The sequence below is a fragment of the Argopecten irradians genome, chromosome 1 (genome assembly GCF_041381155.1).
Source record: "Argopecten irradians isolate NY chromosome 1, Ai_NY, whole genome shotgun sequence".
NCBI lineage: Eukaryota > Metazoa > Mollusca > Bivalvia > Pectinida > Pectinidae > Argopecten > Argopecten irradians.
The window spans coordinates 71091942-71113452 of record NC_091134.1 but is presented as its reverse complement, the minus strand read 5'-3'; the positions used below and the strand labels follow the sequence as shown (position 1 = coordinate 71113452).

Sequence of the window (21511 nt, the reverse complement as noted above, 5' to 3'; positions counted from 1 at the left end):
CTCCTCTGTGACATATGATATAATTATCACTATTTATCTATGATGACCTTACCCACTCCTCTGTGACATATGATATAATTATCACTATTTATCTACGATGACCTTACCCACTCCTCTGTGACATATGATATAATTATCACTATTTATCTACGATGACCTTACCCACTCCTCTGTGACATATGATATAATTATCACTATTTATCTACGATGACCTTACCCACTCCTCTGTGACATATGATATAATTATCACTATTTATCTACGATGACCTTACCCACTCCTCTGTGACATATGATATAATTATCACTATTTATCTACAATGACCTTACCCACTCCTCTGTGACATATGATATAATTATCACTATTTATCTACGATACCTTACCGGCTCCTCTATGACATATGATATAATTATCACTATTTATCTACGATGACCTTACCCACTCCTCTGTGACATATGATATAATTATCACTATTTATCTACGATGACCTTACCCACTCCTCTGTGACATATGATATGATTATCACTATTTATCTACGATGACCTTACCCACTCCTCTGTGACATATGATATAATTATCACTATTTATCTACGATGACCTTACCCACTCCTCTGTGACATATGATATAATTATCACTATTTATCTACGATGACCTTACCCACTCCTCTGTGACATATGATATAATTTATCACTATTTATCTACGATGACCTTACCCACTCCTCTGTGACATATGATATAATTATCACTATTTATCTACGATGACCTTACCCGCTCCTCTGTGACATATGATATAATTATCACTATTTATCTACGATGACCTTACCCGCTCCTCTGTGACATATGATATAATTATCACTATTTATCTACGATGACCTTACCCACTCCTCTGTGACATATGATATATTATCACTATTTATCTACGATGACCTTACCCACTCCTCTGTGACATATGATATAATTATCACTATTTATCTATGATGACCTTACCCGCTCCTCTGTGACATATGATATAATTATCACTATTTATCTATGATGACCTTACCCGCTCCTCTGTGACATATGATATAATTATCACTATTTATCTACGATGACCTTACCCACTCCTCTGTGACATATGATATAATTATCACTATTTATCTACGATGACCTTACCCACTCCTCTGTGACATATGATATAATTATCACTATTTATCTACGATGACCTTACCCACTCCTCTGTGACATATGATATAATTATCACTATTTATCTATGATGACCTTACCCACTCCTCTCTGTGACATATGATATAATTATAACTATTTACCTTACCCACTCCTCTCTGACATATGATATAATTATCACTATTTATCTACGATGACCTTACCCACTCCTCTGTGACATATGATATAATTATCACTATTTATCTACGATGACCTTACCCACTCCTCTGTGACATATGACATATGATATAGATATAATATCACTATTTATCTACGATGACCTTACCCACTCCTCTGTGACATATGATATAATTATCACTATTTATCTACGATGACCTTACCCACTCCTCTGTGACATATGATATAATTATCACTATTTATCTACGATGACCTTACCCACTCCTCTGTGACATATGATATAATTATCACTATTTATCTATGATGACCTTACCCACTCCTCTGTGACATATGATATAATTATCACTATTTATCTACGATGACCTTACCCACTCCTCTGTGACATATGATATAATTATCACTATTTATCTACGATGACCTTACCCACTCCTCTGTGACATATGATATAATTATCACTATTTATCTACAATGACCTTACCCACTCCTCTGTGACATATGATATAATTATCACTATTTATCTACGATGACCTTACCCACTCCTCTGTGACATATGATATAATTATCACTATTTATCTATGATGACCTTACCCACTCCTCTGTGACATATGATATAATTATCACTATTTATCTACGATGACCTTACCCACTCCTCTGTGACATATGATATAATTATCACTATTTATCTACGATGACCTTACCCACTCCTCTGTGACATATGATATGATTATCACTATTTATCTACGATGACCTTACCCACTCCTCTGTGACATATGATATAATTATCACTATTTATCTACGATGACCTTACCCACTCCTCTGTGACATATGATATAATTATCACTATTTATCTACGATGACCTACCCTCCTCTGTGACCCCCTCCTCTGTGACATATGATATAATTATCACTATTTATCTACGATGACCTTACCCACTCCTCTGTGACATATGATATATAATATGATATAATTATCACTATTTATCTACGATGACCTTACCCACTCCTCTGTGACATATGATATAATTATCACTATTTATCTACGATGACCTTACCCACTCCTCTGTGACATATGATATAATTATCACTATTTATCTACGATGACCTTACCCGCTCCTCTGTGACATATGATATAATTATCACTATTTATCTACGATGACCTTACCCCTCCTCTGTGACATATGATATAATTATCACTATTTATCTATGATGACCTTACCCACTCCTCTGTGACATATGATATAATTATCACTATTTATCTACGATGACCTTACCCACTCCTCTGTGACATATGATATAATTATCACTATTTATCTACGATGACCTTACCCACTCCTCTGTGACATATGATATAATTATCACTATTTATCTACGATGACCTTACCCACTCCTCTGTGACATATGATATAATTATCACTATTTATCTACGATGACCTTACCCACTCCTCTGTGACATATGATATAATTATCACTATTTATCTATGATGACCTTACCCACTCCTCTGTGACATATGATATAATTATCACTATTTATCTACGATGACCTTACCCACTCCTCTGTGACATATGATATAATTATCACTATTTATCTACGATGACCTTACCCACTCCTCTGTGACATATGATATAATTATCACTATTTATCTATGATGACCTTACCCACTCCTCTGTGACATATGATATAATTATCACTATTTATCTATGATGACCTTACCCACTCCTCTGTGACATATGATATATTATCACTATTTATCTATGATGACCTTACCCACTCCTCTGTGACATATGATATAATTATCACTATTTATCTATGATGACCTTACCCACTCCTCTGTGACATATGATATAATTATCACTATTTATCTATGATGACCTTACCCACTCCTCTGTGACATATGATATAATTATCACTATTTATCTACGATGACCTTACCCACTCCTCTGTGACATATGATATAATTATCACTATTTATCTACGATGACCTTACCCACTCCTCTGTGACATATGATATAATTATCACTATTTATCTACGATGACCTTACCCACTCCTCTGTGACATATGATATAATTATCACTATTTATCTACGATGACCTTACCCGCTCCTCTGTGACATATGATATAATTATCACTATTTATCTACGATGACCTTACCCACTCCTCTGTGACATATGATATAATTATCACTATTTATCTATGATGACCTTACCCGCTCCTCTGTGACATATGATATAATTATCACTATTTATCTATGATGACCTTACCCACTCCTCTGTGACATATGATATAATTATCACTATTTATCTACGATGACCTTACCCACTCCTCTGTGACATATGATATAATTATCACTATTTACCTTACCCACTCCTCTGTGACATATGATATAATTATCACTATTTATCTACGATGACCTTACCCACTCCTCTGTGACATATGATATAATTATCACTATTTATCTACGATGACCTTACCCACTCCTCTGTGACATATGATATAATTATCACTATTTATCTACGATGACCTTACCCACTCCTCTGTGACATATGATATAATTATCACTATTTATCTACGATGACCTTACCCACTCCTCTGTGACATATGATATAATTATCACTATTTATCTACGATGACCTTACCCACTCCTCTGTGACATATGATATAATTATCACTATTTATCTATGATGACCTTACCCACTCCTCTGTGACATATGATATATTATCACTATTTATCTATATGACCTTACCCACTCCTCTGTGACATATGATATAATTATCACTATTTATCTACGATGACCTTACCCACTCCTCTGTGACATAATGATATAATTATCACTATTTATCTATGATGACCTTACCCCTCCTCTGTGACATATGATATAATTATCACTATTTATCTACGATGACCTTACCCGCTCCTCTGTGACATATGATATAATTATCACTATTTATCTACGATGACCTTACCCGCTCCTCTGTGACATATGATAAATTATCACTATTTATCTATGATGACCTTACCCACTCCTCTGTGACATATGATATAATTATCACTATTTATCTATGATGACCTTACCCACTCCTCTGTGACATATGATATAATTATCACTATTTATCTATGATGACCTTACCCACTCCTCTGTGACATATGATATAATTATCACTATTTATCTACTGATGACCTTACCCACTCCTCTGTGACATATGATATAATTATCACTATTTATCTATGATGACCTTACCCCTCCTCTGTGACATATGATATAATTATCACTATTTATCTACGATGACCTTACCCACTCCTCTGTGACATATGATATAATTATCACTATTTATCTATGATGACCTTACCCACTCCTCTGTGACATATGATATAATTATCACATTTACTATTATCTCTGATACCTATATACCTCCCTCCTCTGTGACATATGATATAATTATCACTATTTATCTATGATGACCTTACCGGCTCCTCTGTGACATATGATATAATTATCACTATTTATCTATGATGACCTTACCCGCTCCTCTGTGACATATGATATAATTATCACTATTTATCTACGATGACCTTACCCACTCCTCTGTGACATATGATATATTAATTATCACTATTTATCTACGATGACCTTACCCACTCCTCTGTGACATATGATATAATTATCACTATTTATCTACGATGACCTTACCCACTCCTCTGTGACATATGATATAATTATAACTATTTATCTACGATGACCTTACCCACTCCTCTGTGACATATGATATAATTATCACTATTTATCTATGATGACCTTACCCACTCCTCTGTGACATATGATATAATTATCACTATTTATCTATGATGACCTTACCCACTCCTCTGTGACATATGATATATAATTATCACTATTTATATCTACGATGACCTTACCCACTCCTCTGTGACATATGATATAATTATCACTATTTATCTACGATGACCTTACCCACTCCTCTGTGACATATGATATAATTATCACTATTTATCTACGATGACCTTACCCACTCCTCTGTGACATATGATATAATTATCACTATTTATCTAATGACCTTACCCACTCCTCTGTGACATATGATATAATTATCACTATTTATCTACGATGACCTTACCCACTCCTCTGTGACATATGATATAATTATCATATATACTATTTATCTATTTAGATGACCTTACCCACTCCTCTGTGACATATGATATAATTATCACTATTTATCTATGATGACCTTACCCACTCCTCTGTGACATATGATATAATTATCACTATTTATCTACGATGACCTTACCCACTCCTCTGTGACATATGATATAATTATCACTATTTATCTATGATGACCTTACCCACTCCTCTGTGACATATGATATAATTATCACTATTTATCTATGATGACCTTACCCCTCCTCTGTGACATTTATACAACTTCGTGATATGATATAATTATCACTATTTATCTACGATGACCTTACCCACTCCTCTGTGACATATGATATAATTATCACTATTTATCTACGATGACCTTACCCACTCCTCTGTGACATATGATATAATTATCACTATTTATCTACGATGGACCTTACCCACTCCTCTGTGACATATGATATAATTATCACTATTTATCTACGATGACCTTACCCACTCCTCTGTGACATATGATATAATTATCACTATTTATCTACGATGACCTTACCCACTCCTCTGTGACATATGATATAATTATCACTATTTATCTAACTTATGATGACTTACCTACCTCCTCTCTGTGACATATGATATAATTATCACTATTTATCTATGATGACCTTACCCACTCCTCTGTGACATATGATATAATTATCACTATTTATCTACGATGACCTTACCCACTCCTCTGTGACATATGATATAATTATCACTATTTATCTATGATGACCTTACCCACTCCTCTGTGACATATGATATAATTATCACTATTTATCTATGATGACCTTACCCACTCCTCTGTGACATATGATATAATTATCACTATTTATCTACGATGACCTTACCCACTCCTCTGTGACATATGATATAATTATCACTATTTATCTACGATGACCTTACCGGCTCCTCTGTGACATATGATATAATTATCACTATTTATCTATGATGACCTTACCCGCTCCTCTGTGACATATGATATAATTATCACTATTTATCTACGATGACCTTACCCACTCCTCTGTGACATATGATATAATTATCACTATTTATCTACGATGACCTTACCCACTCCTCTGTGACATATGATATAATTATCACTATTTATCTACGATGACCTTACCCTCCTCTGTGACATATGATATAATTATCACTATTTATCTATGATGACCTTACCCCTCCTCTGTGACATATGATATAATTATCACTATTTATCTACGATGACCTTACCCCTCCTCTGTGACATATGATATATACATATTTATCACTATTTATCTACAGACCTTACCTCTCCTCTGCTATGACATATGATATAATTATCACTATTTATCTATACTAGATGACCTTACCCACTCCTCTGTGACATATGATATAATTATCACTATTTATCTACGATGACCTTACCCCTCCTCTGACATATGATATAATTATCACTATTTATCTACGATGACCTTACCCTCCTCTGTGACATATGATATAATTATCACTATTTATCTACGATGACCTTACCCGCTCCTCTGTGACATATGATATAATTATCACTATTTATCTACGATGACCTTACCCACTCCTCTGTGACATATGATATAATTATCACTATTTATCTACGATGACCTTACCCGCTCCTCTGTGACATATGATATAATTATCACTATTTATCTACGATGACCTTACCCGCTCCTCTGTGACATATGATATAATTATAACTATTTATCTACGATGACCTTACCCACTCCTCTGTGACATATGATATAATTATCACTATTTATCTACGATGACCTTACCCACTCCTCTGTGACATATGATATAATTATCACTATTTATCTATGATGACCTTACCCACTCCTCTGTGACATATGATATAATTATCACTATTTATCTATGATGACCTTACCCACTCCTCTGTGACATATGATATAATTATCACTATTTATCTATGATGACCTTACCCACTCCTCTGTGACATATGATATAATTATCACTATTTATCTATGATGACCTTACCCACTCCTCTGTGACATATGATATAATTATCACTATTTATCTATGATGACCTTACCCACTCCTCTGTGACATATGATATAATTATCACTATTTATCTACGATGACCTTACCCACTCCTCTGTGACATATGATATAATTATCACTATTTATCTATGATGACCTTACCCACTCCTCTGTGACATATGATATAATTATCACTATTTATCTACGATGACCTTACCTTCTCCTCTGTGACATATGATATGATTATCACTATTTATCTACGATGACCTTACCCACTCCTCTGTGACATATGATATGATTATCACTATTTATCTACGATGACCTTACCCACTCCTCTGTGACATATGATATAATTATCACTATTTATCTACGATGACCTTACCCGCTCCTCTGTGACATATGATATAATTATCACTATTTATCTATGATGACCTTACCGGCTCCTCTATGACATATGATATAATTATCACTATTTATCTATGATGACCTTACCGGCTCCTCTGTGACATATGATATAATTATCACTATTTATCTACGATGACCTTACCGGCTCCTCTGTGACATATGATATAATTATCACTATTTATCTATGATGACCTTACCGGCTCCTCTGTCTGATGTCTGAGTCTGCAGTGATTGTTTAATCACACTGATGACCTCTGTCAGACGTGTGACTTTGACCTTGACAGATTCTAGCTCCTCCACACTCGACAGTTTCTTTCCAGATTCTGAAACAGTTCCAGTCATGTTGTCAACATACTCATAAAGATATGGTGCCAGATGAAAATTCATAAACCATATCAACTAGTTATATTCAGCCAATCGAAGTGCTACATTCCAGTTAAAGGTGTACATTTCCAGTTCTGTAATGTATTGCCACATGATACCCACTGAACAGCCAATCAGCATTGAACAATTAAACCACCACAGTAATACACACCTGTATCCCGAGACTGACTAAAGCTGTTCCAGGATTGTTGCAGCCTCCCTGCTGTACCGACATGTTGATCTTGGAGGAGAAGTATGGTGACCTCAGAGACGATAGACTCTGTAGTGGAGGTCAGTCTCTCTACGTGGTTCTGGATGTCCGCCTACAACACACAGTTTACACATGAAAGAAGAGAGTTAACGATTCCACCGAATATCATTAATGGTGGTCACTACTACTTAAGAATTGTAAACATACTTATTTTAGCAGTACTTTTATTTATGCATTGTCTTTGAAATGCAAATTTATGTACAGTGCTGAATTTTGTAAAAGAATATTTCCGTTAATGAACCAAGTAATTGCACTGTTTTATATCTGCACTAATAAACCATAAGTAATAATCATCTATACAATTATTGTATTCTCTTAGCTGAAACATTATATGAACAAGTACTCATTGTAATGGACACCATTACATAGTCCCCCAAACGCACCCCCAATTGCAACAAATCTGAAAAAAAGTGTGCACTATATGCGCAAAAATACGGTAATACCAGGCTATTTTCAGAGAAATTGATTTGGCAGTAATCATGACTGTATGGCATCCCTTAAGATTTTAAGTTAAAACCCCCATTTACCAATTTTCAATGAATTGCTGACGAAAATTTGAAAACAGGAAGTTTTCCCAGCGACAATCTTTTAAAATTTTCATCATATTGATCAGCATCCCTTAAAACCCCTATAGACCAATTTCCATTGAGATCGAAGACCGAATACTAAAATCTTTACGAAAACCTTTGCATGATGTTCGCCATCCCTTAAAACCCCCATAGACCAATTTTCAGCGAGATCGGAGACCGAAACCTGAAAACAGGAAATGGGCCCTGGCGGCCATCTTGGATTTCCGGTTGGGAAAAAAAAACTTTATGCACAATCCCATACCCTAATGAATATGTATGTGAAGTTTAGTGATAATCGGCCCAGCAGTTTCTGAGAAAAGCTGCGGAAACCCGCGCAGCGGAAGAAACCAGAAGAAATAAGAATAAAAATAATTACTTACATAATATATACTAATAATAATAAAAATACAGTTAGAGGTATCTTCATAATTCCATCTGTTCCGAAATCAGAATGATTTTTTTAGTGTTCCAGCAAAATTAATGTATTCTATTTTTCTTACTTTTTGAGAAAATCAACTTTTTATATCCCTGTTCCTCCGATGCAAAAATTCACTTGGAAGGTCTTTATCACTACGGTGTTTATTCCGGTTGAAAACAAGCGTTCCGACGCCCTTGGAATTGGCGAATTCAAACTCAACAAAAGTAGCGGAACAATATCAATAAACCAGATATTATCAGCACTAATATCGAGATTAACCAGGCATACAACTCGATACCAGGTAATAAGAATTTTCTGTAACAGTTGCGATATGAAAATATTGCGATATGAGTAAATAAATGATTAATTTCTTTATTCTGATTACCATTTCTAAATTTGACGATTTGATCCCGAACATTCCAATGACATCACTTTTTTGTCCTCTATGAGCCCGGGTGATTCGACCTTGCAAGCTGACGTTTTGAAGGATTTTGAATAAGCATTCTTTTGTTGTATTATGGTAGCAATTTGCACTCATATACAGCTTAACATTGTTTTAAATAATAGAGTTACTTTATCTTGAAACATTTCATTATTTAAACATCACTTTGACAAAAAGAAAAAGAAACAGTAGGCCTACGTACGTAGACTACAATGTAAATCTTAAAAGCGTTTGTGGATACAGTGCTTCATGAAATTCATGAAATATTGCACAAAAACATCATTAACATGCTTCTGAAACATATAATTAATTACTGGTATTTGAATTGAATATATTTGACATTGTGTGTAAAAAAAATCAATTTTGGTCTTTCGCTGTCGAAAACCAATGAAACCGCGGTACCACTGGGTTGCGAGCAACTATCGAGATTTTTTCGTGATTTTTTTTTTTCTTATTCATTAAAAAAGAAGCGATCTTTGAAGACTTAAGACTATCTTTAGTCCAAAAAATTTCGGCAATAGCATTAATTTTTTTAATATTTGAGTTGAATGCATCAAATCGGATCTGTTCCCGACATCAACTGTGCATTGTATTTTCATGCAACTTAGTAGAATTTTACAATGCATACGCAGTAGAAAGATATAATCTAAAAAAGATTGTATTGTACCATTTCTCATTGCATAGAACTTTGATATTCCATGGTATAAAAATAAAAACTGTCGTTTTCTCCGTATCAACGTAACACGAGCCTGTGCTTCGTCTCGGCGAAATCTTACTCATTCCTCTCAGGGGGTGCTTCACCGACGTTCGAGCATTTCAGAAAAAAAAATCAATAAAATAACAAACAAAGATTACCAGGTATATTAAAGAACAAAAAAAACTTTGTGATTTGTGATCAATGTGTTATTATCATTTTTTTCCACTTTTCTTCATGCTGAAACAACAGCTACATGCACATTACATTTACAAATTTTAATTTTCCTATTAGGAAATACTAAATCATACATCATCAAAAAAATAACAATGTTATCTGCTTCTTATAAAAAAAATCACTGTATATAAAAAAGCTGAAATCTGGCTTAGTGTTACCGTGCAGATCTTCTGATCTTTCGATTCTCACCACCGGCGGCAATTTTTTTTTTGCGTTTTTTTTTTTTTTTTAATATATCATGCAAACATGCCTATTCAAACTATTCACAATATCCGGCAAGGGCTACATGTACATGTAGCTCTATTACTACAAAATAAATAATTATATATCTGAGGATTTACATCGGATATATACAGTATCTTACAGTAGCTAGGCCAAGGACGTATCCTTGAATAGGCCTGTTAGTTTTATTTTGGTGTTGACACGGAAAGACGAGATGACTCCTGTCTCCTGGACATTAAAGCAAATTACTTATTTCATCTAAGCAAATAATAATTTGAAAATTCCATATACCGCCTGCAAGGAGACGTCCTAGGCCTATCGCTAACCACAATGCACTCGATCGTGGTCTTATACATATGTATTATGTAACTTTTCATCGATTATTTGATCCAGATATTCCGGGACCGTGAAATGTAATATTGGTCACCTCAGCCCAAGCACAGAGGCATGCAAATTATTCATCATGTAAAATAATTGCTATGTACGTCATGTCCACATGACTGAAAATTGCGAAAAATTGCGAGTCATCTGACTACCTTGACAATAGTAAAATTAATTATATATGGTGTCACTTTGTCAGGATCATGTCAGGATCATTTTCAATTTCTTTCAACAAATTTCATTTCAAACAAGAGGCCCAAGAGCCTTTAAATATAGGAAATTAATTAGATATAGTGTCATGGTAGTCATCTTCCATTTGGGATCAACTAGAGATGTAACAATACTTTGTCGGGACCATGTCAGGATCAATTCATGCAAGTTTCAGCCAAATCCCTTCGGTAGAACTTGAGAAGGAGTTCAAAATGTGTTTTCAAGATGGCGGTTGTGACGGCCATCTTGGATTTCGGATCCACCCGAAAAATAACAACACGTTGTCAGGACCATGTCAGGATCATTTCATGCAAGTTTCAGCCAAATCGCACCGGTAGAACTTGAGAAGAAGTTCAAAATGTGTTTTCAAGATGGCGGCGGTGGCGGCCATCTTGGATTTCGGATCGACCCGAAAAATAACAAGATTTTGTCAGGACCATGTCAGGATCATTTCATGCAAGTTTCAGCCAAATCGCACCATCAGAACTTGAGAAGAAGTTCAAAATGTGTTTTCAAAATGGCGGCTATGGCGGCCATCTTGGATTTCTGATCGACCCGAAAAATAACAATACTTTGTCGGGACCATGTCAGGATCATTTCATGCAAATTTCAGCCAAATCCAACCGGTAGAACTTGAGAAGAAGTTCAAAATGTGTTTTCAAAATGGCGGCTATGGCGGCCATCTTGGATTTCGGTTCGACCCAAAAAATAACAACACTTTGTCGGGACCATGTCAGGATCATTTCATGCAAGTTTCAGCCAAATTGCACCTGTGGAACTTGAAAAGAAGTTCAAAATGTGTTTTCAAGATGGCGGCTGTGGCGGCCATCTTTGATTTCGGATCCACCCGAAAAATAATAACACTTTGTCGGGACCATGTCAGGATCATTTCATGCAAGTTTCAGCCAAATCGCACCGGTAGAACTTGAGAAGAAGTTCAAAACGTGTTTTCAAAATGGCGGCTGTGGCGGCCATCTTGGATTTCGGATCGACCCGAAAAATAACAACACTTTGTCGGGACCATCTCAGGATCATTTCAGGTAAGTTTCAGCTCAATCCCACTGGTCAAACTTGAGAAGAAGTTCAAAATGTGAAAAGTTAAAGCAGGGCGGACGCCGGACGGCGGACGGCGCACGGCGACGGACGAAACATGATTACTATAGGTCATCCTGACCCTTCGCGTCAGATGACCTAAAAATACTGTAAGAGGTATCTTCATAATTCCAATTGTTCTGAAATCAGAACGATTTTTTAAGTGTTCCAGCAAAATTAATGTAGTGTAACTTACTTACTTTTGGAGAAAATTGACTTTTTGTGCCCCTATTTCCCTGATTCAAATATTCACATTTGCCTTACTTGGAAGGTCTTTATCACAACGGTGTTTATTCTACGAATTTAAAGTCAACAAAAGAAGCGGAACGATATCAAGAAACAATGCATTTTCAGCTCTAATATCGACATTAGGTCGGACACAGAACTCGATACCGGATAATAAGAATTTCCTGTAATAGTTGCAATAGGAAAATATTACTATGTCAGTAAATAAATGTTTAATTTCTTTCGTTTGATTCAATTTCTAAATTTGATGACTTGATCCCGAACATTCCAGTGACGTCACTTTTAGTAGGAGTGAATGAAACGGCAGTCAGTCCCGCCAAACAGTGACGTCACAATCACCGGAATGACGTCGCTTACATATTTCCCACGGTAGTAAAAAGGAGTACCTACTCATTTGGTTTAGTGAATGCATCTTTTCTTGATCATCAAAGAAGCGTTTCGCTTTGAGCGAAATTGTGCAAATAACAAGCAATTTGCTTTCGTTTTGAATGCCATCTTATGAATGTATAATGAAAAAGTTGCAGGATAAACGGAATACACGGTCAATATCTTACAATACAAGTTTTATTTTGGTGTCCACAGGGAAAACCGAGATGATTCCCAAAACCTCTTCATCTCATCTCATCGCACAAACGATAGCAGTATCGCTATTAATTATAGAAAAAGAAAAGTGTCCAATGTTGAAAATATTGCAAGTACATTCATTATTTACATAAACCAGTAATTAGAATAATCATTTATTTCATCTAGACTAAATAATTTACAAATCCCATACACCGCCTGCAAGGAGACGTCATTGGCCTTTCGCTACCCACGATGCTCTCGATCGTTGTCTTATATATTATGTAACTTTTCATTGGATATTAAATCTAGATATATCTGTTTTCGACAGTTCAATTTCTATGAACATGTGTAAGCAGTCTCAACTGCTATTCCGAGACCATAAAATGCAATCTTGGTCACCTCAGCCAAAACACAGGGGCATGCAAATTATGACAGAAACGTTCACTAGTAATTTGATACGTATGTCATTAAAAGTATTGGAGACCTTTTGATATGCACGAGTATATCATGACGTTTCAAGTGGCTGCCCGTATTATATTTGTGAAAAATGAATTATACATATATGTTATAAAATTAGGTTAGCTTTTTGATTGTCATTATTGTTATATACACTGTATGTGATATTTAAACGAAAACGAATATTTCACCTAAGAAGCCAATGATATATATAATGTAAGTATCGGTTAGCTTGTAATAATAATAATAATAAGAAACGGAGCAAAAACAATATGTCCCCCCACTTCGTTTGGGGGACATAATTAATAGTATACAATTAAAACTAAAGTGCTATTCCGAATCTATTATGGTAACAAAATCATTATGTTATTCTATTAGTTGTATGGTGATATTGGGACTTGATCCCAGCACTAAACCTGTTCAAATCCACCGAGTAATTCTGTGGTGTCCATGGAGCTATTCATAGCTAGAACGTGTAAGTGATGACCGGTCAAGCTGGACAGGAGCTGGACAAGACTGGTCTTACCACAGGACTGAGGTCCTACCTAAAAACAAAATTTACAACATGTCACAGAATATATCTAGGTAATAGTAGTATAAATTTTACCAAACATAGTGAATAAATTGCATAACTTGGCAGAATTGCCACAATTCCATTATTGAGAGATTTTCCACATCGAGAGCAATAAGTCATCAGAACAAAAACACATCAATATTTTGGACATCAAGAAAAATCCACAACTAGTGGTTGGACAATATAACCCAGACCATGCGAAATACGTCGGTCCGTCGGACAATGTCAGGTTAATTTGCCGTCGGTCCGGAACCGTACTGTAAAGTTCCGGACCGACTGTCCGGTTTTAGAATCTACCCGTGTCATGGTCCCGAACACGCTTGAAAGTTTATCATAGCTGCCGCCATGTTACGATATTTCGACGGGGCTATACCCGGCAAAGCTTTAAAGCGTAGGGCTTCAACACCGGAACGAGAAGCTAAAAAACAGGCTTCTAACAAGAAGTACGAGGAAAAACGACCTTCTCGTCGTGTTAGTAGTAAGTGGCAAGACGGAAGACCATGGCTTGACCTCGATTTCTCCACTAACTCGATGACATGCAAAATCTGCATCGAACATTATCGTATGCACAATACGAGTACATCAGCTAACCTGAGAGGTAATAACACTTTTGTAACAGGTTGTAAGATTGCTAAGATCTCGGCTGTTGTTGATCACGAAAATAGTTCAGGTCACAAAAAAGCGGCGGAGCTCCAAAAAGTAATAGTTTTAAGAATAAAGGGTATGGATGAAATGACTGTTTGAAATTTTGTTGTATTTTGTTGACAACATTGCCAAACACTACAGCTGGATTAATCTTATACACAGGAAGACTCTTATCACCTGGAAATAAAAATGTAATAGTATTGTAAGGCATGTAATGTATATCAGAGACAGACTCAATGTCCGGTAAACCGTTAAATTTTGTCAGACCGAAATGTCCTGTGAAATTTTTCCCGGTCTGGTAAACATTCAGAGTTCACCAGACCGAATGTCCTGTGAAAAAAAATCATATTTCGCATGGTCTGTATAACCATAGTTCCTGTAACATCATGTGCTGTTGCTGGTAAATCTTCAATATCTATCAGGGATATCAGACAGATCTTTGGAGCTAAACACCTATTCACAATCTACTGTCAATAGCATCAACTTGATTTACATTGAATTATACTATCATTTCATTTCATGGCCTGTGCAAACAACCCATATTACAGATATTGTGATACATATGTAGGTAATTACCAGAATGGACATCCAGTTCATCTCTACACACTTCATAACAGCTTCTATTGGCTCTAGGAGGTGGTGGAGGAGGTAGAGAGATCGAGTTGTCTCCCTTGAAACATACTCTTCACAGCGGAGGAATGAGTGCCCGGCCTGTATTACACTGCCTGAGATTGTTACATGTCTACTTGGGGTGTAAAATTGTAGAGCCTCGGGGAATATCCTCTCGTATAACTCCTTCACCTATCATAGTAGAAACAAAGAGGATACAGATTATCAACAATACAACACTAATGCTGACCAGTCCAAATTTATCACCTTGCCGACCAGTCCAAATTTATCACCCTGTTAGGAATAGCTGGTTCTCTTATACTTGATAGAGTTATCCCACATGTCTTAGAGAAAAGAAAACTATGTTTTTTATCAGGGTAGGGAAAAAGACAGGTTACATGTGCTAGACAATGACGTGACACCATCAATAAATGTATTGTTCACTGTCAACGACGTCCCCGAGAAGACAGCGCTACGAAAATGCTTCTAAGCAACTGAAATTTCACCATTTTATGCAAAAGTATGGGAGAAAAATAATCCAACATGGGTCTATCAGGTGGACAGGGATTTCTCATGAATGAATTTGGCTGTCAACACTCAGACTGACCAGTCTTATCTAACTGACCAGTCTTATCTATAACCTACCTGATCTTTGTCCTGTAGCGTCCTCAATCTCTCCCTGTACAGCAGGCCCACAAACTCACCAGGATTATAGCTACTCACGACCTGTAACACAAATAATTATCTGTGACAAGTCAGTATAGTAAACAAAGGACTTTTCCCCTCTTCTTGAAACTTAGAACATGGTCTACAACAGCATGTTCTGCAGTCAGATACAATGCAGAAAGTTTTTTAGAATTTAGATTTCACTAAAATGAATCCATAAATAATCGACATGTACCGCATAAAGATGGTAATAGAACGAGACAGACAGAAACAAGCAGAGCAAACTAATGATTTACCTTACCTGATTTTGACAGAGAAGGTCACACCATCTGAAGAGGTCACGGAGGTTGAACTCCCAAGGACTTCCCTTCTGTCCCCAGCTCTTGTTAACTGTCACGTCATCATGGATCTACAGAATACCAAACATGATACCAAATTTTCCTTGTTCATTTCTATCATTATAGATAGGTGCACCTAAGTTGTTTTTTTTTTGTGTAATTCTTTATTTTTCCAGTTCACATTGTACATAAAACATGTTACGTATATATATACCCATTGTTGGATAATTCAATAGTACGAAGATATATTATTCAATATACATACTATTCTAATTCACCTAAGTTATTTCATTGATCAAATTGAGTATGCTTTATTTAATTGTATCAATTCCTAATACAAACCTGCATGTTGAACTTGACCATGTCATTGAGGAGGTCCTTGGGGATATTGGGGTACATGGTCCTGGATATGAAGGTCAAGTCTGCCATGGTTAGGGGCTCAATATACACCTGTAATATACAAGAATTTCAGGTTTTTAATCACTTTATTTAACATAAAAATAAATAATCCACAGATATACAGAAATCAACTTAGAAATAATCATTAGATATACAGAAATCATATTAAGTACATTTTTTTGTAAATTGTCCCTTTCCTCCAACCTTTCTGCTCCATCCCTACACTCACCTATTTCCCCCAGTTAGTAAGTAAATCTGCTTTAGAAGAACCTGGGTAGCCCCTTTTGCCCCCTCTCTACACTCACCTGAGTAAATCTGTTTAAGAAGGACCTTGATAGCCCCTTTCTGCCCCTCCCAACACTCACCTGAGTAAATGTGTTTAAGAAGGACCTGGGTAGCCCCTTTCTGCCCCTCCCTACACTCACCTGAGTAAATCTGTTTAAGAAGGACCTGGGTAGCCCCTTTCTGCCATCCCTACACTCACCTGAGTAAATCTGTTTAAGAAGGACCTAGGTAGCCCCTTTCTGCCCCCTCCTTGATTCAGTGGGTTCTGGCAAGCAAATAGTCTGGTTTTATAGTGCTGTATGTGGAAAGTTTGTCCCAGTTCTGGTACATAAACCTCAGCCCTGTGATCTAGACAGGCATTCAAACCTTCTAACACGGACTGGGACGCCAAGTTTAACTGAAATACAACAATGGGAAATAAATGTTACAAGTTCTACAAGATCTACAGTTAAAATCTTGTGACATATAAACAAATACCAACATTTAATAGATTTTAAACAGAAGCCGTTATATTCCATACATAGACATCCCAGTCAATGTTCCTGGGAGTATTACTGCAATGATGTTGTTAACAACAAAATGTTAGACGGATCATAATGCCATATTCTAGGTTTACCTCGTCCAGGACGATCCAGTGGCCGGCCTTGAGGGCCTGGAGGAGGGGTCCATCCCTCCAGGCAAACACTCCCCCTTCTTGTCCCTCCACAGGAAGGTCTGCTCCAAACAGGTCCGTCACATCCTACAACAGTCAACAACGGCTGGTTTAATCGCTTTTTAATATTAGCACTATTTGTCATCACACAATATATCCATTAGCAGTTCAAACAGTATTTTACAAAAGTCATTACCATCATGATATAAAAGACGAAACTTACCGTTTGTTCAGACAGGTTGATTCTGACGAGTTCCTGACCTGCCGCCTTGGCAATAGCTGCTACTAGACTGGTCTTACCGACCCCTGGGGAGCCCTCTAACAACAGGGGCCGTGTCAGCTGTAGGGCCCGGAGAATCCTCTGGGCATTCACACAGGTAGTGGGTGCCTGTAGGGCATAACCATCACCAGCTTCATAATTCTTCAGGCCTGCACATGAAAACAGAAATATCAATTCAGTGTCATCAGTATCTGCAGTGCTCCAGTTAAGACGTGTACGCAGGTAAAATACCTTTTACTTTATACTGTAACCACATATATTTTTCAACACGTCTCTGTTCACTTTTGGGTTCAAACAAAAGTCATACCCCTGTTGTACCTCTCCCTTTTCAAAAATCCAAGTATAATAAACCATCCTTCCAAAAATTATCTTGGCCACCGAGAGATACTGTATGTGTATCACTTAAATGACAGAAGACAAGTTATTAGTATTTGTCTTGGATATTGGAAAAAAACAAGCAAAACCTTCGGAACCAGTATTACCTCGACTGATGGCGAAAGGATAGATACAAAACTGTCGGTCAGTTTGCTGGACAACAGTGTTGAGGTCTGAGTGTCCAGTGGAGTCACCAGACTGACTCATGTCATCTATGAGACCAAGTGTAGATAGCCTGTAGACCTGGTGGGTCATGTGATTTACAAGCTGTAGGAGGAACTTTAAGGAGGTGTCTCGTATGTGTCGCACTTCGGTGTCATTGCCTCGACTTGTGGTCCCTATAATAAACAATGCACAGTGATGGGCCACTAATGTTTACATAGATTATGTATTTGATTATTATCAACTGCGCGGATTCTACAATAACCGGAATATCAGATTTGAATAAACAACAATTTTTTATTTTGTCAACATTTTGTAATTACTGACGATTTTTTTTAAGTGATTAATTGACGTACAATGTACTGGCAAAAATTTGACAAAGGCATATGTTAGAAGAATTCATTTAAGTTTGAAAATCTATGCAGAAAGTGAGCAAGCAATATAAAAAGAGTAAGATCACAGGTTCTTAAATGACATCAGGTACATTTCCTAAATGCATGGACTTGTTAAGAACATAACTATATATCTACGACAGGTGATAAGTATTTTATTTACAGGTAAATATGACTTTATATCAGCATGTACCTGAGCCAAGACCGTCCAGGAACACTAGACACGCCCCATGTATGAAGGCTAGAGCAGGGTCCAGTTTGTTGTAGCAGTGGTCATCTGTGTCCATCCCTTCTTCGTCCAAGGTCCGAGAGCAGGTGTTGATAAAGTGAACCCAGGACAGGATATCTCGTATACTGACAGTGCATCTGTCAATAGTAATAATACATACTGTCAATGTACATATCTCATACTCAGATGTTATTAATTTAATTTTCACTCTACAGAATTATAATTATAGATTACCCTGATTTTAACATTCATGAACTCAAACTTGAATAAATAAAAATGACAAAGGCTCTATTTAGTCTTTTTCCATCCCAACTATTATGAAAATACTTTTCACTTTATATTCATGTTCCCTTAGATTCAACAAACATACTCAGATTACTTTAACCATGTTCTCACTGACTCCCAGTTTTACTGTTACAGCAGTGGAATTCTACAAATTACCTGTCTGTGTATTCATTCAATATTGACTGACTTGTTTAGTTCAATGAAGAACCAAAAAGTTAAATTCTGAATAAAGTATATTTTAATGATGATATTGATGTCGTTATAACAACTGTACCTTTTAGCGATGTCATTGTTGGAGAACCAGTGTACGAAGTCCATGATAGCGCGTCCGAAGCCGCTGGTGCCGTCCTCCTGGTTACATAGGTGTATACCGCTCCTAAGGTTGTGTTCTATAATGTCCACTAGGTCCTGGCACTGGTCAGTCTGGGCACACCAGATCTCTGTAAACCTGTTCCTCAGGGCAGGGGACAGCTACAAAATCAGATTCATAATCATTACAAATCATTGTAAACCTGTTCCTCAGGGCCAGGGACAGCTACAAAATCAGATTCATAATCATTACAAATCATTGTAAACCTGTTCCTCAGGGCAGGGGACAGCTACAAAATCAGATTCATAATCATTACAAATCATTGTAAACCTGTTCCTCAGGGCAGGGGACAGCTACAAAATCAGATTCATAATCATTACAAATCATTGAAAACCTGTTCCTCAGGGCCGGGGACAGCTAAAAAATCAGATTCATAATCATTACAAATCATTGTAAACCTGTTCCTCAGGGCCAGGGACAGCTACAAAATCAGATTCATAATCATTACAAATCATTGTAAACCTGTTCCTCAGGGCGGGGACAGCTACAAAATCAGACTACAAATCATTGTAACTGTCCTCAGGGGGACAGCTACAAAATCAGATTCATAATCATTACAAATCATTGTAAACCTGTTCCTCAGGGCGGGGGACAGCTACAAAATCAGATTCATAATCATTACAAATCATTGTAAACCTGTTCCTCAGGACGGGGGACAGCTACAAAATCAGATTCATAATCATTACAAATCATTGTAAACCTGTTCCTCAGGGCGGGGGACAGCTACAAAATCAGATTCATAATCATTACAAATCATTGTAAACCTGTTCCTCAGGGCGGGTGACAGCTACAAAATCAGATTCATAATCATTACAAATCATTGTAAACCTGTTCCTCAGGGCCAGGGACAGCTACAAAATCAGATTCATAATCATTACAAATCATTGTAAACCTGTTCCTCAGGGCGGGGACAGCTACAAAATCAGATTCATAATCATTACAAATCATTGTAAACCTGTTCCTCAGGACGGGGGACAGCTACAAAATCAGATTCATAATCATTACAAATCATTGTAAACCTGTTCCTCAGGACGGGGGACAGCTACAAAATCAGATTCATAATCATTACAAATCATTGTAAACCTGTTCCTCAGGGCCAGGGACAGCTACAAAATCAGATTCATAATCATTACAAATCATT

General features: G+C 36.5%; 1 protein-coding gene across 1 annotated transcript in view; it reads right to left on the bottom strand.

Annotated features, from left to right (window-relative positions):
• Positions 1–21511, bottom strand: part of LOC138311865 (midasin-like) — a 118146-nt gene that overhangs the window by 62397 nt on the left and 34238 nt on the right. Inside the window, exons 31-43 of the mRNA XM_069253045.1 lie at positions 20275–20471; positions 19680–19852; positions 19040–19270; positions 18501–18706; positions 18242–18364; positions 17825–18022; positions 17284–17391; positions 16905–17012; positions 16583–16663; positions 15905–16129; positions 14526–14654; positions 8480–8630; positions 8142–8267 (exon numbers count right to left, since the gene is read on the bottom strand). Coding sequence (XP_069109146.1) covers positions 8142–8267; positions 8480–8630; positions 14526–14654; positions 15905–16129; positions 16583–16663; positions 16905–17012; positions 17284–17391; positions 17825–18022; positions 18242–18364; positions 18501–18706; positions 19040–19270; positions 19680–19852; positions 20275–20471 — 2056 coding nt within the window. The remainder of the gene's footprint in view (positions 1–8141; positions 8268–8479; positions 8631–14525; positions 14655–15904; positions 16130–16582; positions 16664–16904; positions 17013–17283; positions 17392–17824; positions 18023–18241; positions 18365–18500; positions 18707–19039; positions 19271–19679; positions 19853–20274; positions 20472–21511) is intronic.